Source organism: Frieseomelitta varia, unplaced genomic scaffold, assembly GCF_011392965.1.
Source record: "Frieseomelitta varia isolate USP_RPSP 00005682 unplaced genomic scaffold, Fvar_1.2 scaffold_588, whole genome shotgun sequence".
Classification (NCBI taxonomy): Eukaryota; Metazoa; Arthropoda; class Insecta; order Hymenoptera; family Apidae; genus Frieseomelitta; species Frieseomelitta varia.
In genome coordinates this window covers 47,660-65,663 of record NW_025110354.1, presented here as the reverse complement: position 1 = coordinate 65,663, position 18,004 = coordinate 47,660, and the positions used below count along the sequence as shown (strand labels likewise).

General features: G+C 31.0%; 3 protein-coding genes across 7 annotated transcripts; 1 reads left to right on the top strand and 2 right to left on the bottom strand.

The window, feature by feature from the left end:
* Window positions 1-21: 21 nt before the first annotated feature.
* LOC122534362 (spastin) lies at window positions 22-7,364 on the bottom strand. 2 transcript variants are annotated; one of them, XM_043664917.1, is made up of 7 exons: window positions 6,122-7,363; window positions 5,871-6,041; window positions 5,080-5,340; window positions 3,906-4,258; window positions 3,493-3,824; window positions 3,115-3,425; window positions 22-2,942 (listed from the first exon to the last, which is right to left on the bottom strand). In XM_043664917.1, exons 1-7 carry the CDS (start codon window positions 6,666-6,668, stop codon window positions 2,779-2,781), a joined length of 2,139 nt encoding a protein of 712 aa, XP_043520852.1. In that variant the 5' UTR covers window positions 6,669-7,363; the 3' UTR covers window positions 22-2,778. The 2 variants fall into 2 exon arrangements, with proteins under 2 accessions (XP_043520852.1, XP_043520853.1); XM_043664918.1 differs by lacking the exon at window positions 5,080-5,340 and having other exon boundaries at window positions 6,122-7,364.
* Window positions 7,365-7,741: 377 nt separating this feature from the next.
* LOC122534359 (pre-mRNA-processing factor 39) lies at window positions 7,742-13,743 on the top strand. 4 transcript variants are annotated; one of them, XM_043664912.1, is made up of 14 exons: window positions 7,742-7,877; window positions 8,101-8,228; window positions 8,322-8,558; window positions 8,651-8,891; window positions 8,988-9,112; window positions 9,213-9,390; window positions 9,481-9,731; window positions 9,792-9,917; window positions 10,692-10,840; window positions 10,916-11,321; window positions 11,404-11,568; window positions 11,651-12,037; window positions 12,121-12,407; window positions 12,484-13,743. In XM_043664912.1, exons 1-14 carry the CDS (start codon window positions 7,829-7,831, stop codon window positions 12,779-12,781), a joined length of 3,027 nt encoding a protein of 1,008 aa, XP_043520847.1. In that variant the 5' UTR covers window positions 7,742-7,828; the 3' UTR covers window positions 12,782-13,743. The 4 variants fall into 4 exon arrangements, with proteins under 4 accessions (XP_043520847.1, XP_043520846.1, XP_043520844.1 ...); XM_043664911.1 differs by having other exon boundaries at window positions 8,958-9,112; XM_043664909.1 differs by having other exon boundaries at window positions 8,101-8,225; window positions 8,325-8,558; window positions 8,651-9,112.
* Window positions 13,744-13,999: 256 nt separating this feature from the next.
* Window positions 14,000-17,375, bottom strand: LOC122534360. Its single transcript, XM_043664913.1, has 3 exons — window positions 16,921-17,375; window positions 14,499-16,800; window positions 14,000-14,421 (listed from the first exon to the last, which is right to left on the bottom strand). Exons 1-3 carry the CDS (start codon window positions 17,119-17,121, stop codon window positions 14,273-14,275), a joined length of 2,652 nt encoding a protein of 883 aa, XP_043520848.1. The 5' UTR covers window positions 17,122-17,375; the 3' UTR covers window positions 14,000-14,272.
* Between the last annotated feature and the right edge of the window lie 629 nt (window positions 17,376-18,004).

Below are 18,004 nucleotides of genomic sequence, written 5' to 3'. Positions count from 1 at the left end.
TTTAAATGAAATGCGCTAGAATAATTTGTACTGTACACTTTATTACACACAATACATGCGTTCCTTGATCTCGATCACACAGCGGCAAAATACTAAGTAGGATATTTTTGTACAATAAGTGACACTATACTATTCAGTTACATTCAAAAATTACTATTTAATTGCATGATGTCACTGAGTATATCAACGTTAATTAAATATGTATTTGTTAATTGTTTCATCAAGCGAAGAATGCTACGATATAATATATTAAAAGGAGGAGTTGCTCAACGAAAATTTTAGTTTGCAATCTACAATTATAATATCTGTCACCTTGTTCGACATACTTTTTTACATAATTTATAATATTGTTGAAAAATATAGATTTGGCATTTAATCAAAAATGAAAAATGAAAAAAAAATCTATGAAGAACACATCATTCACGAAATAAAAATAAGTTTTACAATTTTCATGTTACGTTTTATCAAATCAATTACTACTTATTTTGCTAATAATTATTATCTTTTTAGTAAAATTGCACATTAACGCATATTAAAAGTGGATATGAATTTTTTAAAATCAATTTTACGCTGTTATCAAAATATGTAACATTGAAAAATGGGGGGTTGGAATTTACAATTAGGAAAACTTACATAATTCGTGCAACCGTACGCAATTCACATTTTAATCCACATTTGATTATTTTTACGTAGCAATAATTAATATTAGCATTATTATTTTGCTTATATTCTTAAGAAATTTCCTATTACAAGATTTTATAAAAGTAGCAAAATAACTTAATCAAGGCTGAGCGTGTTTTTAACATGGAAGGCCAGGGTTGTAAATAGAGATATGCCCATATTGATAACAGTCTGTTGTGCAAGATGATCGATAAAATTCGGGCAAAAATATTTTACTTATGCTTACCATAAATTATTTAATGGAAAAAAAAAAAGAAAAATACTTTACATATGGCCAAAACTTTAAAATACAGTTCATACTGCCGCAACATAAACAGCTTAAACATTAACTTAACATTTAGTCCATAATTTTTTCAAACAAAATTAATCACATATCGCATTCTGTAATACATATACTAAACTTAATACATTTATATACTAATCAATGCTGAGATTGAACTTTGGCATTATTTATGTTGTCAGTTATGTTCGCATGTTCAATAGAAAGAAGTGCGCAACTTTGCGCAAGTGTAAATTTATACTTTTTACAGCTACTACCATTTTTCTATGAGTGCATCGGTCATAACTAATGTTAAAAATTCTAACAAATGAAACAAACAATCATTTTTTCATTACATGACAAAAATAAAATAAAAATTTCAATCCTTATGTTAAATATGCTACGCATGGATTATACTATACTATAAGTCAGTATTAACTACTGATTATACAAGAGAAGCTTCGAACTCGTTGCATTATCAATGGAAAAAATTGTAACGAATTACTACATGAAGAAATAATCATTCCACGCTTCTCTTATGAAGAAATATACATTGAGCAAAATTAATAATTATTATTAACTAATAACTTCAAACTGAAACAGTATTAATATCGAAGCTTAATATTACAGTTTTGCAAAATGTGGTTTTAAATCAGTGATTATATTGTACAAGCATAATCACTTTTTATTTGAGCATTTGAAGCAGTAGATGAATATCAAAAACTTTCATATATGCAACTTCCTCTTGTAGCATACTTTTATTATAACATTAACTTTTTTACCGATATTCACTTATAAATAATAAATATTTTTAATTTTTCAAAGTTCAAATATATAATTCCAGTTCGTTGTTTCATAGAAATCTCATCAAATTAGGAATTGATATATAATTTGACAAGCATGATACCTCCTATTCAGAGATCTTAATTATATAACTTTATTTTAACAATCAATTTCTATTCAATGTCAAACGAATATTTGAAATGTTACCAAACATAACAAGAATAATATTTGCGATACTTCCCCCGAATATGTTATACAGTGTGCAATTGTCATTTTTACAAAATTCACGTGCCCACAACGATTCTACTTGCATACTTCACTTTTAGCACATGCTTGTACAAGACCAAGATATTCATTTATTTTTTAGCTTATTTGACAACATTTGTGTATACCCAATTACAATAATTGTTTTATTATCTGACTGGACGTGAGTTGTTTCATATGCAAATATAGTCTTCCTATTAATATTATTCAAATCAATTGTGCTTGAATAGTAATTAAATATTTACACTATAAAATGCATATTGTTACAATTATATCCTTTATATTGTTAGAATAATTTATACTAAACTCATTAACCCATAACAAGAAAATGAATAATTAATTATAATTTAATAAAATTGAAGTTCACGGTTTGCTTAAATGTAAAATAAAAAAGTTACAAAAATCTATATAGATCATACAACTACAAACATTGGAATTCTAATATCAACATGTTTAGAGTGAAACTTAAATCTATGATACCTGATTACTGGATGGAGTATAGAATGTATCCATATATATAGTATAATTAATATTACAGTGTTGCTGCTGTAATATGATTTAAAAAACTGTACTTAGCAAGAGTGCTTTTTGCAATATCATAATTTTCTTTTTATATATAGATGTCATTTATAAATTAGCTTAGAAAATGTAAAAGCTGCTATATTTACATTCTGTAATAATATCGCAGAAAATCGCTTTTATTGTATTTTCCGTCATTAAGATTTTTTTCTTGTTTTTTTGTTGGAATGTGCCGAAATTTTAGTGTAACTTTTGTAGCATACATCAAAGAATCATAGACTTACGTCACCATATTCGAAGCTCCACTTTTCATAAGCTGCCAAACTTGCAGGTGACACTGATCTACGAATTCTTTTAAGCGAATCACGAAAATCTTGCATTGTAATATTGCGAACGGAATTAAGATCCAATTCCTTTACTTGATCTGGATTAAGTTCTGTATAATATCAATATATCTTTTTTTTACAAACTTCACAATATTTTTTTATAAATAATTAATAATAATTAATTTATTTATTAGAGACTGTCTGGTCAAAATCTTATGTATCCATTCAGTCCATTTTAAACAAGGACACAACAGAAAATGTGTGATAGAAATTTTGCTTTACCTCTAATGGGACCAAGTGCTGCATCTTTTGCTAAACCTGTTAAATCACTTCCAGAATAGCCCTCAGTTAAAATTGCCATTTCATTTAGCTCTTCCGGTGTTAAAGGATCATTATGTTTAGCTAAAAGTCGTTTTAGTAACAAAATCCTTGTTCGCAAATCTGGCAATGTAACATATACTCGTTTTGTGAATCTCCGTAATGCAGCTTCATCTAATTCTTGAGGTCTATTTGTGGCAGCCATAACTAACACTCTTTCTTCTGGATTAGACGGCAAACCATCAAATTCGACCAAAAATTCTGTCTTTAATCGCCTAAGTAATAATTACTAATTAGATAAATATTAATTATTTTACATAATCAAAGTTTAAATAAATCTACCGTGAAGCTTCATGTTCATTATCTCTACGTTCGCTTAACAATGAATCCACTTCGTCAACAAAGATCACAGATGGCTGTAATTCTCGTGCTATAGCAAAAAGAGCTCGTACTAATTTTTCTCCTTCTCCAACATATTTCGATGTAAGACTAGCAGCAGATATTGAAAAAAATGTAGCATTGCATTGAGTAGCCACAGCACGTGCAAGTAATGTTTTTCCATTTCCAGGTGGACCAAATAATAATAATCCTCTCGCTGGCGTTCGCAAGCCAGTAAATAATTCTGGCCTTAATGAAGGCAAGATGACTATTTCTTGTAATGCTTGCTTTGCAGTCTGTTTTATAAAAGAATACAAAATTATAAATTTATATACATCCCTTATTATTTAACAATATATATGACAATAGCTACAGACTTCTTGACCAGCAATGTCCTCCCAATGTACTGCTGTTCCTCCTTCCAAAATTTCATCTAAAATTACTTGTGCAAGTTTTGGATCTACCCCTTTTAAAATAGGTACTTTTCTTGTAGGTGTTCCTCTATTACTATTTGATGTCGTAGGTGTTCCTGGTCTTCTAATAGGTGAGCCATTTCCAGGTACTGATAATTGTCTTTTTACAGAAGGTGGTGTAGATGATGGTTTAATAGGTGTAACTCTATGACAAGACTGTACTGGTGTTGAACGTCCCATGCTGCGTGGTAATGTTTGACTTTTGCTTATAGCTGTGCCCACTCTTTTTCCAGGAACAGATAATTTTCTTCCAGATGCTACAAAAACATAAAATAAGACTCAAACAATACATACAGAAAAATAAAACTATTAGTATTTTTGAATCTTTGTTAACTCTAATATATAGAACTATTGGAAAAAATAAAATACAAGACAAACTTTTTGCAATAAAAGAAGTAACTGTTAATATAATTTCAATTAATATGAAAAGAATGAAATATATTCATCAAAATAGTATGCATGTGATATAATTAAAATATGCTTGTAATATATATGTAATATATGATTAAAATATTAAGAGCATACATTACATTGTTAGTATTTCATATATATAGTTTTTAACATTTTATTGTTAAAAATATAGTATATATAATGATATTTAAATACTAGTTGTGAGATAAAATAAATACAAAAATATTTTCCAGAATACAATGTAATAAATATTTTATGAACTATTTTAATATGTTTTTTAAAAGAAACTTTCAATGTTTATACAAAGCATACATTCATGCACATAAACTAATTTTTCTTCTTAATTCATTATTTTATATATATGTACATATGCACACAGTATAATATATGTATATATATGTAGTTTTTTTATACATACTTACGTATGAATAATTCTACATTTTTTAATTACTTATTAAAATAATTATTGCATCACTAATTTGTGGCAAAACTACATTGATACTAAAAAATAATATAATAACATGCTTGCATTTACTATTCATTGCATTACATCAAAAACTAATAGTAAATGTATGTGTTAATAATGAAATAGAAACAGTAGTTTTAGAGAAGCAGTTAAGAAAGTTACATTCTGCATTGAAAGCGCAAAACTTCAGACAAACAGTACCTTCAGAATGGGCAGAATAGTTTTTTGGTGAACGTGGCCTTAACTTGGGAATTTGGGTACATGTATTCTGCCCTATGTTCACTGTTTGTGTACTGTTTGTGTTTTTAATATGAGTTGTGTTTAAAGAAGATCGAGTTGTTTGTAATGTGTGTATATTACGTCGGACCCTCAGATTCTTTTCTGGATGTTCGTTGTCCATTTTATTTCCAGGAGCACGATATTCATTGCAGATATCCAGGTTTTTCAGCTCACACACACTCACTACAAAAAGGAAAAACATTCTCTGCCATGCTGCAGTAGGCTAAATAGCTAAGTACAGTTTGAACTCAGAAATTTTGTCAACTTTTGTCCAAATTGTAAATTGGGACTTAGATATGACTATAAACTAGGTTTGAAACTTGATTTGAAATAAATGCTCAGATGGTTGAAATGCTACTAATTTGTACACAAAAATTTGCGTCGCTTATGAAAAAGAATATTGTGCTAAAAATGAAACCATTGAAAAAAGGGATAACGCGCGCATGCATACACGCACGAATACATTCACGCATATATACTTTCACCCATGGATACACACACACGCGTGAACAATATAGAACAATTAACACATGAACATGCTAAATACATAAATTGTGTTACTCTTAAGCTGTACCGTAGCTTTATATAAGAATAATTTATAATTAAATTTATAAAAAAAGTTTATACACAAGTGATTTTGTGGTACGGTTCTATTACTGTGACTGGGACAGCTTAAGAAATGTGCCATCTATTTAAAATATTTGTTTACAAACCAAGAAAGTCAAGTCTATCCTTTGCCATTGCCAAATTAGTGCGCATTTTATCATGAAGTCTTTGTGCATGTTCCCATACTTCCCCTCGACCACCATTGCATTCTATAGCTATTCCTTTCTCCAGTTCTCCAATTCCCTTCTTATAAAGTTCAATTGCCATTTCTTTTTGACCTGAAAATTAGTATTGGAAATGAAATATTTAAGACAAACTATATCATATAAGAAATAGTATAAAACATAATTAGAAATACCTTCATTATCCTCATCAATCTTAAGTGCTTTACTAATGAATTCAAAAGCTCTACGGTGATGATGTTTTTGTTTTGCAAGTAACGGATCTCCAGGGCCAGGGCCGATTGGCCTTCTAGGCACTTGCGACATTCCCTCGCTTTCAGTTTGTCCAGTATTGTTTAAATTGTTATTTAAATTTTCACTAGACTTTTGGCCAACTACAATCTCCAGCTGGCAGGTTTGCTTGCAAGCTTGTCTTCGTTGAATCAGCTGAGATGTAGATGTATATAAGTACTTAAATACCACAAACAACTGATAAAGAAGTGTCCTCAGAACATTGAACAGCAGTATCAAAGGAAAAGAAACAATATAGAGATTACGTTTGTGCACTGACGGCTGAGGGGTATCGAGAAAGCGATGATTATGATGGTAATGATTATGATGATGATTATTGCAGTTGATGGTAGTTGTTGTTTTATCGCTATTTTCGTTCTTAGTCACGCATAGCTTTTTCGGCGACTTGGTGCCGTACTTTCGTATTGGACGCCCGCCATCACTGTAAGACATTTCCTATCGCAAATTTTTGAATTCGTATGGTACAAAGTACGCACTTATTATCGCCAAGTACAAGCCGAGCTAAACATTCTGACATTCCCAATATCGTACAGATATTGAAAATGAGAAGCGATTTTCAATTTGTTTTAGATTATCTTTTTTATAAAGCATCTCGGAAGCTCAACAACCTAAATCTTTCTGGAAACAATTGCTTGGTTCGAAACGGTAGCTGTTTTCACTGAGGCGCAAGATAAAAGAAAAGAATAATAAGGTTCAGAATTTCGAAACGTTTGAAATTGACAAATCATGAACGAAACAGAATAACTCGTGGTATTCTTCAGCATCGCTCGTTCCAACTCACATTTAACTTGGAACATCAACGTATAACATGGATTTGCAAACATCAACAACAAATGTTGTTTTACAAAATCGTGTATACAAAAATATATACATAGAGAAACTTATATTACATGCACTTTAGTATTTACTTCATTTAGTATATGTTCTACGCAAGATAGATTTACTTTACGCACCTGCGCTCTTTTTCATATTCCTTTGCACATGCGTATATTTGGATATCCTTAATATCCTGCTCATAAAATTCCAAATTCTGTATACGTTTTATATTTTTTGTTTACTTCGTTATTTTATTTTCAAAGGATTAGGATTTGTCAAACGATTAAACACTAGATTTTTTTCGATTCTGTATCATACGCGTTGGCAATAGAGCTCTCTTACCATTTTAACGCTCTGACGTTAAAGTAAAATAAGGTTACAGTATATGTGTATTAATTTTTAAATCAAAATACAAATATCGTATTATATGATCGCCCAAATCTTATCACTAAGTTACTATTTTAAACAACAGGTTCCATTTTCTCAAAAAGGAAAATTTACTCATTTTAAAAAACGTTCTCCTTTTTCTGTACAATGATAGATCTACTCTATCTTTGGTTAATGGTTTATATATGTTTATATATATATATATATATATTTTTTTTTGTATTTCCCGGTATAATTTATTATTGATTGACGATAAAGTAATTTGTCAGTTTATCGGCTGTGTCACATGGTAGTTCATATGCTTTTTACAGAGGGCCTCTCTTAATATTCTGCCGCCATTTTCTTCATCAGTTCTGCGTTTTACATTCCAGAGATTGTATCGAAGCAAAATGTCGTCCGCAAGTGGTGATGAAAGTGAGATATCTTTAAACGAACCCGGTAAGATGATATTTTTGAAAGAAACCGTGTCCAACATGGTACAATATCGATATTTATTTATATTTACATACAATTAGATAAAACGAAACAAAAATATTAATACACCCGGCAGCTGAGCAAAGACCTGCGAACCGCCATTAAACGAATGGCGTCTCGCACACGCATCTAACGTAAATATTTCATTCAAATTTTGCATTTTTTTTTGTATTTTCATTCCTTTCAGTGCGACGCACAAGATCTAGCCGTACACGTAAGACTACCATAGTAGCTAAAAAATCTCCTGTAAAGAAACTTCTAGCAAGGGCAACACGATCTCCGAAAAAAGTGCAAGAAATCGAAGAGGTCGAGGTGCGTAAATTCCATAATACTATAGATAGTTCTCGTAATCGTCAGTGTGCGTAATCGGAGTTTTGTTCAATAGATGTAACCATTGTTGTAATTTTTCAGGAGGAGGAGCCCGTATTGCAAGAAGAGGTTGTAATGGAAAGCATTCCAGAAAATGGAGTGCAGAGATTTGGTGACATTATTATCGAACAACATAGTGAGGACGATGCCCCTATGTTACATTTGGAATTGGAAGATTCTGATGATACCACTATTCATGAAATCAACATGAATCAGAGTGTACAAATTGGAGTTCAAGAGACTGTACCTGATTTGGAAACGTCCGCATCTCAAATTGTAAATGATGATATACAATACTTCGCTACTTTTAAGCTTAATATGTTGTCCCTTCGAAAGATTATATTGTGAGATTATATTCTGTATTTCAGGATCATTCAAATACAGTATCGGATTGTATGATCATAGAAGAAAGTAGTATGGATAAAGTTGATATGTTAAACGAGCGTGAGCAAATGGATATGGAAGGGCAGGATATTAGTAATGATGAAACGAACCAACGTGTATTGATAGATTTCCAAGAAGTTATGAATGACGATGGAGAAACAATAACACAAGTAACAGAAATCTTAGAAACCGAAGAAATTGAATCTGAAACTGTTATAAATGAAGGTACTGGAATTGAAGTTATGGAAGTAGATTGTCAACAAGAAACAGAAATCATAGAAAATATTACAGAAAAAATTGTGCCTGGTTATGATATGACAGGAATGACGGAAATGACAGAAACAACAGAGGGTGACATGGAATTACCTGAGAATGCTATTAAAAAGACAGAACCGGATACAGAGGCTGTGTCTGAAGATGAGCTGCCTACTGAGGCTACAGCAAAGGTATTTTGTTATCAAAATAGTAAAAAATAAACTTACGTTTTTGTACTACATCATACACTCATATGCATGCGGTTTATAATGCATTATTATAAATATGTAGGAACCTGAAACAGAAGCAGTATCTGATGAAGAATTGCCAGCAGCGGCTCCCGCAGATTTAGGAGAAACTGAATCAGTTTCTGAAGATGAACTACCACTGGATAGTGAAAAGAAGAAGAAAAGTGGAACAAAGGTAATGAGTAAAATCCTGGAAAAGAAGAACAAAACTGAAGGAATAAGTAAGTGTAAAGGAGAAAACGTTAATTTAATAACGTTTAATAATGTTAACATTAGATCTTTGACAGATAAATGTAAGTTTATTTTTACAGATAAGCGTAAGTTGAATGCAGAAGGAGAATATGATCCTAGTTCACCAACGTCTGAAAACAATGACGAAACGCCAGCAAAAAAGGTTGCACTTTCAACGGAAGTAGATCCAGGGGACAGTAAGCAAGAAACTAAACCAGCATCGCCAAAGAAAAAAACGTTACCAGAATTGGAGAAATATTGGAAAGCCGTTAATGAAGATCCATCGGATTTCACAGGATGGACATATCTTCTCCAATACGTTGATCAAGAAGTAAGCAAAGAATATTCTAAAAATTATACTGAATATACATGATATTTGTTTTTCGCGTAGAATGATGCTGAAGCTGCACGTGAAGCTTATACGAAATTTTTGGAGCGTTATCCATATTGCTATGGTTACTGGAGAAAATTTGCAGATTACGAGAAGAAGAAGGGGAACCCCGAAAATGTCCAAAGGGTGAGTCAACTCGTTTACCATATTTATTAGGTCTACTTCTCATTATGATATCATTTAATTAACGCAATCTAATGAAAATAGCTCGAGTTAGGAAGACGCGTGGGCAGTGTGCACGCACGTAAATATGGTTTTCCCTTCCAACAGCCTAGCACGTCTTGCGGCACCTATACGACTCTCTCCGTTTACCAAATAGCTAGTTACTTAATTATTCTGCGATATCTACAATATTATTGCGTATATTAATGTTTTACTTATACCGTTATATCAATATTCTACGTATGATACGTAAGTCAAGCGAAGGTTGTTTCAATTTGCGATATTACCGTGCAAGAAATTGTGTGTAATATTTACTGTAAGCATTTGTACACATAGCTTACTACAGAAAGTATTGTAACTTAAGCATAAGATGCGGTACCTTACTTAATGTAAGTAAGATTGGGTTGGGTGTTAAATCAAAGTCAGAAACAAAGACTTAGGACGTGAACATGCCAGAGAGGGAGCAAGAAAAAGTGGCGGAAGACACAGAGGCACCCAGATTGGAACACTCCTTGACTTTAAGGTGAATGCACAATGCTCTGCAATCTCTGTGTTAATTAAACTTCTTTATTTACAGTATGCGTATGATATGTGAGTATACGTTGCTAAAAACCGTAATGCTTATCGAAAGCTAAAAAAAAAAAACAAAAAACAAAAAAGAAATAGGTATAAGTCTACCCACCACCAGCCCAATCATTTATAAATCGTTCTAAATGTGATTGCAAACCATTACTACAGGTATTCGATCAAGGTCTGAAAGCTATTTCACTCAGTGTCGATCTTTGGCTTCATTACATCAACCACTGCAAAACCGTCTATGAAAAAGATGAAGAGAAACTTCGAGAACAATACGAAAGAGCTATCCAGGCATGTGGTCTTGAATTCAGGTACGAATTTCCTTCAATTTCATGTGCATACATCTTGAATTGTACTCGGATATTTACGATATTCTTTTTATTAAGATCTGATCGTCTTTGGGAGAGCTATATAAAATGGGAACTGGAAGGAAAACGTTTAAGCAGAGTAACAGCATTATATGATCGTCTGTTGTGTACTCCAACACTTGGTTATATTTCTCATTTTGATGCATTTCAAGAGTTCGTTTCTTCAAATTTACCCAATCGTATTTTAAACGTTGACGATTTTCTTGCATTGCGTGCTGAAGTGAAAGCACTTTTGAAGTCGGATGACAGTACTTCTACTTCAGCAGCAGATGATGCACCGCCTGGCGAAGAACCACCGCCACACGAACTTCCACCAACTGATGAAGAGACCCGTGCTATTAGAGAAAAAATTATTAGTAGTAGACGTAAAATGCATAAAGCTAATATTAATGCTGTTGCTGCAAGATGGTCATATGAGGAAGGTGTAAGTATTTGTATTATATTCAATACAATATATGTTATATCATTCAATGTCGTATTTATTAATATTAGATCTTTATTCATAGATTAAGAGGCCATATTTTCATGTCAAACCTCTAGAACGATGTCAGTTAAAAAATTGGAAGGAGTATTTAGATTTTGAAATTGAACAAAAAGATCAGAATCGGATAATAATCTTATTTGAAAGATGTTTAATAGCATGTGCTTTATATGATGAATTCTGGATGAGAGTAAGTTTCATTTATTCTTTTTTTCTGCTTGAAAATTACTCTCTGCATTAAGGTCTCTAAATATTTTTAAATTTCTTCATAGTTCGTTCGTTATCTGGAATCCTTAAAAGGTGATAATGTGGAAAAAATTAGAGATGTGTATACTAGAGCTTGTATGGTACATCACCCGAAGAAACCAAATTTGCATCTGCAGTGGGCGACATTTGAAGAGGGTCAGGGCAATTTTGAGAAGGCAGCAAATATATTGGAAAATATTGATAATGTAATACCGAATATGTTACAAGTAGCATATCGAAGAATAAATTTGGAACGTAGAAGAGCAGATTTAGACAAAGCTTGTACATTGTATGAAAATTATATTAGCAATAGTAAAAATAGAACTATCGCGAATAATATTGTAGTAAAATATGCACGATTTTTATGTAAAGTAAAGAACGATGTGGATAAAGCAATCAAAGTATTATTGAAGGTAAATTTTCATAATGGGTTTCATACATTTTTTTTTTTTATGATGGCTACATTTTATACATTGTGTAAATTATATATTTTTAGGCAACAGAAAAAGATAAAGATAATCCAAGGCTTTATTTACAACTGATTGATCTAGGAATGCAAAGAACACCTGTTGATACTCAAGAAATTGTAGGATATATGGATATGTTTATAGAACGAGAACATGCTGATCTTGAACAAAGAGTACTTTTTGCCCAACGTAAAGTAGAATTTCTTGAAGATTTTAGTCCAGATATTCGACAAGTATTGAAAGCCCACGAACAATTCCAAAAGTGTATTAAACAAGCAAAAGAACGGAAAAAGACAAAAAGCGACGATACTAAAACGTAAGTATTATTTTAAAAGTATGTTTAAACGTGCAAATAAAATATATTTAACAAACTTCAATTTTATATTCTACAGAGATACTTCTCCTCCAAAGAAAGTTAAAACTGGAGATCAGTCTAATGTACCACCTCCGCCTTCTGTAAGCTCGCAGTCATCGTATCAGTACAGTAGCGGACCAAGTGGACCTTATCAGTCACAGCAACAATTTCAAAGTGGTCAGTATGGTGGTCAAGGTGGATATCAACAGGGTTATCAACAGTATCCACCTCCTTCCGATCCCAATTATGCTAATTATCAAAATTGGCAATATGGACAAGGAGGACCACAAGCATATGGACCATATAATCAATGGGGATCTTATAATTACTACTAGAAGATAATACAGAATTTGTCTTGTATCGGCTTTCATTGCGTTGTTGTATCTACTGTACATTTTATAATCTTCATTTTTTCATCTAAAGATGAAAGACAAAAAAGGAAATGAAAATGTTTTCAAGTTCTAATGACACATCAGTAACCTGACACGAATAATAATAATAATAATAATAATAACAATAATAATAATAATAATAGTAACGATAATAAATGTCTTACTGATGCTTTTTCCAACAGTTCTTTGCATAAAAAATTCGCTCTTAATATATTTTAAATAATAATACAGAAAATTGTACTACAAAATTTCCGACTGATGTTGAATGTATGATGTTGAATTATTACAAATGTAATATCGTACAGCTAGTTGATAAATATTGCCATACAATACGAACACAAGTTCATTATGTGAAATATTTCCCAACTATACATTTTGCATTGAATTTGTATAATGTAATATTATGTGTTTAATTTTATTCCGTGACGTTGTATTATTTCTTCAATAGTAAAATAGCAGTTCATAAATGTTACCTACTATTTGTAAGAAGTATTTCTTTCGCGTACTTAGTTTATAATATTAGATTTTTTTGCTGGTGTGCGTTGAACGTATCGCTTAAAGAAAATTAGGATATATATGTAAATGGAAAAATAGATATTTGAATATCCTAGAGAAGCATACTATGAGATATTCACGGAATAAACATTGTTAACATTTGTCAGTACATTTTTGATAAACAATGAATCAAAGAACAGAACATTTCTATAACATATTCAGTTGTAGGAGTTTTAGTTGGTATTACGTATTTTTATGTTACAGATGCACATTATTTTATATGTTGTAATTTCGCATTTGTAACTAGAATCCGATTTTTGTCGAAAATCAGCATAAAACTCACATACATTAAAGACATTTTTTCTGTATGTGAAATTTTATAATTTACAATAAATGAAATTGAAAAAGTATATAAATTCTTTTGATAAGAACAATGTATTGCTTGCACTAATTTAGAATTTCAAAAAAATTATTCACAACTGTCAAAATAAGAGAAATACAAATTTTACATTTTGAATTGATATTTCAATTCATTTGCTATTAAATTAATATCTTTAAATATTACGTTTAATAAATTTTCGATATTCGAAAGTTGCTATTATTAAGATTGCTTATGCAAATTATTAAATTATAAGGAGATGTCAGATATTAAGAAAGAAAAATAAATATTTGTAACAAACATGCTTTTTATTATGAAAACATTACGATACTAAACAATTATAATTATAAAAACTTTATATCTTTGGAGTATTTATTATGAGTTTGCAATTTTAATTATGAAACAAAATGTCTACGTTGTTTAATCATTGGAACGTATTACATGAAACTTTAAGATACAAGCGGCTAATATTCGTATTGCATTAGTAAAAAAAAAATATAATTTTATTCTGGAGAAGTTAGATATTATTATTAAAGGCATTAGTTTCTTAGATATATTTGTCATGCAACTATAGCACTTGAAGCCATTGTGTTAACTCCACAGGTACCATCTCCTCTGTAGACTCTGTAATAACCGTGCTCGCCCCATCGTGGACCCCAACTATTCTTTATTATCCAATACGGTAATTCTTTATGAAACAAAGGATATTCTGGAAAAATGATGTTATGTAAAAATGATGTGTGTAAAAATTAATATATTTAAAAAGTATATAAAAATTTTACGTACTGCTAACGCCATATCCTACAATTAAAACTCCGTGATCTAAATTTTTAGGATTGCATAAGAAATTAAATGGATGTGAAACTCCTCCAATATAAAATTGCATAGCATTGGCATTAATGGCAATAGAAATTGGACCATTTTTGATTAGCCACTGTGCCATTTTTTTTTCATCCGATGTAATATTTACAGCACTGACAATTTGTACCTTAGCCTTATCCTCAAGGAAGTGACATTCTTCATTTTTAGCATCATAAGGATAATCGGATTCTAATTCGAGCCCTCCTAATCTTTCTATGCTCTTATAAGCATTTTCCATATATCCTCCATTGCATCCTTCATCTAAAGTATCACAATCTACTAATTCTTGTTCGGATAAAGATAATAATTGATTATGTTTAATTGCATATTGTCCTTCCACATTTCCAGTTACGGAAAATGCCCAGCATGATCCACACTGGCCTTGATCTTTTATAGGTGTAACTACACCGTGATCGCGCCAATCGAAATTGGATGGTAAGGGAACATCTGGTATCTCAGCTTCACGAAGAGGTATTTCATTTTCATGTTTCAATTCCGTACGAAGACCTAGATGACGAGCTTTAAATTCTTTAGGTGTGAGGTCTGAGAACATTGTAATGCCATACACAGCTGTTCCTTGCTCGAATGTTTGTAAGTCTTTAATAATTTTTAAGTTTTGTTTAAATATTTTAAAACGATCTCGTTTCTCATCAGCTGAATCATATGTTTTTTCAAATTTCTTAATAAAAACTTCGAATAATGCCTCATCTTTTATCTCGTCAGCTAATTTTAACATTTTTTGATTATATTGACTGCCTCGTAAAGATCGTTTTTGGCGATTATTTGAATCACAGTTGATAGTAATTTGTGGGGATCCTTTATCTAACCATGGCTGAGACCATATACTGAATAAACATTCTTTAATTTCAGTTCCTTCTTTCAGTTGACAACCATTTTTCGTACCTTTTGGACAATTGCTTGTACCTAATTTAACTTTTATTTTATATAACATTCCAGACACTACTTGTTGCGAGGCATCAACAATTTCTACTATTATAGGTTCATTTGAACCTTCAGAATTTTCTGAAAATTTGCTGAGACCTTTATTTGCAAGCTCTTTTATTGTGGGATCATTGATATTTATGTTACTAGGTGCACCTACAAGATCTTGTCTTTTGTTCCTATACAAATACGGTTTATTATTTGCAGAATCTACCTTCTTTGGATAAATGATTTCTTCTCTGACTTCTTCTCTGTTTATTTCTGGACTCAATTGAGTTTGGGTTGTAGGTAAATCAAAATTTTTCAGAAATTCATCAAATTCTTTTACTTTATTTTCAAATCCTTGAGGTTTAACATCATCATCACTTCTGTTTATGGAAATTTTTAGAATAGGGTGTTCTGTCACTTCTGATTGCTCTGATTCTTCTAATTTTTTCGTTGTGGAATAAGTGTAATTATCAAGAATATCTTTCAAATTTTCTAGAGCTTCCAATTTTTCATAATTTACTTTTTCTTTGTTGGATCCTGATGTTACAAGTGATTCGCTATTCAATGTTGAATAAGAGCTAATATTCTCCTTAATTTCTTCATTAGCATCCATAGTGCAATTATTCTTTACTATTTTACGGCTAGATTGCTGCCAAGGTTGCTCTTCAAATGTTACCAAACATACCTTGACAGGAAGATTTGGTTGTACAGAACATTCTGATTGTTCTATTGCATTTTTCAAGCAGTCAGATTCTCCTATGTATAATAAAATTTGATATTGTATAATATTAGATGAAGGTGGAACAGCACGGGTTACTTTGATAATATCAACTACTTTGTGTTTGAAATCATTCTGTATCAATTCATCCATTGATTTCACTACTTGCTCTCCAAAAACAACGAATCCAGGCAAATTTGGATTCAATTCATATGGACATCCTGGACAATAATTAGGGCTAGAAGCTCTCATTGCTATAAACGGTCTTTCACTATGATCTCCATCCTTCTGAATTTCATGATCTAACTCAACACTTTGATTATTGATAATTTGTCTACCTAAATTTTCAATAATGTGATCTTGATCCTGAGAATTTTCTTGTACTTGCAGTGGGTCATCTTGTACAGATTGAGGATACAAATACATGCATTGTATGGATTCTCTTAAAACGTTTATATCTCCCAATTCGTGTTGTTTTACCTCCACGGTACATGCTTCTCGAGGACAAGGTTCTAATGCTTCCTTGCAAGTAGGAGTTAAATCAAACGTGAGTCTATATATTACATATGGAGATTCTTCCTAAAAGTTGAGAAATGAAACAATATTTTTAATCCAAATTAATGTAAACGTGTAATTCTTAAATTTCCATCATTAATGATAATTAAAATTTCATGTTTAGAGAATTGATAGAAAACATACCAATTTTTGCGCGCTAATCAGGTTACCGCCCTTGTATGTATGATGCGTCGGAGAATCCTGATTCAAAGAATTCAAGGCACTTTGAATTAAAGCCTCCGGGACATTTTGTACTGGTTTGTTCACAAGACCAGAAGATACAAGGGCCGAATTAAAGAAAAATAAAAATAAAATGCGCGTTACACACAGCAGTAAGCCTGCCATCTTATTGCATATACTGCACAATGTTGACCTCCAACTGACGCAGTCGACACTTTAGTCGAGATTTTATATTCCTTTGTATTATTGAATCAGGAATAATATTCAATTTTTAAAACTTTTGTCTGATTTTAATTGTTCTACTTTTCGTGCGAAGGTTTGTGCGATGTAAGCAAAAATAACAAGTTCCAACAACCACGATAATTAACGCGACTTGTCAATATAAATAGAAATGACAGAATAAAAAAAACTGGTAATCATTTAAAAAAAACATGTATTTTTCTCTTCGACTTTGAACTTATTACGCTTTTCGAATCATTTTTATTGCAATAAAGATAAGATAAATCCTACAATTTAATATGTAACTGATTTTCTATTAATTCTTGTGACAACATTATGATGTAATATTAACAATAATTTCGTGCGATTAAAATGCGCAAAAATATTTTATTTCATATAAAAATTTTATTATTTCGTATTTTTAATTGATTTTCTCCCGAATTTATATAAATATTTCAATATATATACGTACAAGCTCATAAATTTCATTTATTATATCAAAATTTTACTTCACGACATTTAATGCAAGATAAATATCATGATGCATTAAAAATATATTACAATATCAATGTAAAAAAAAAACGATAAGATTAATATCTTTGGTTGTTACATTTATTATATTTGATTCGATGTTTTCTTAAGTTCAAATAAAAATTGTGACACACGATTTATCGCGACCAAGATTTTAGTTTAGACAGACATTAGATGAAATATTTTAGAAATGCTCTTGTTAATTTTAATAATGATATAAGAGTATATATTTGATAAATTTTCCACGTTATTTGAAAATTGGTCGTATATTTCTACATTCAAATTTCGCGCCATTTTT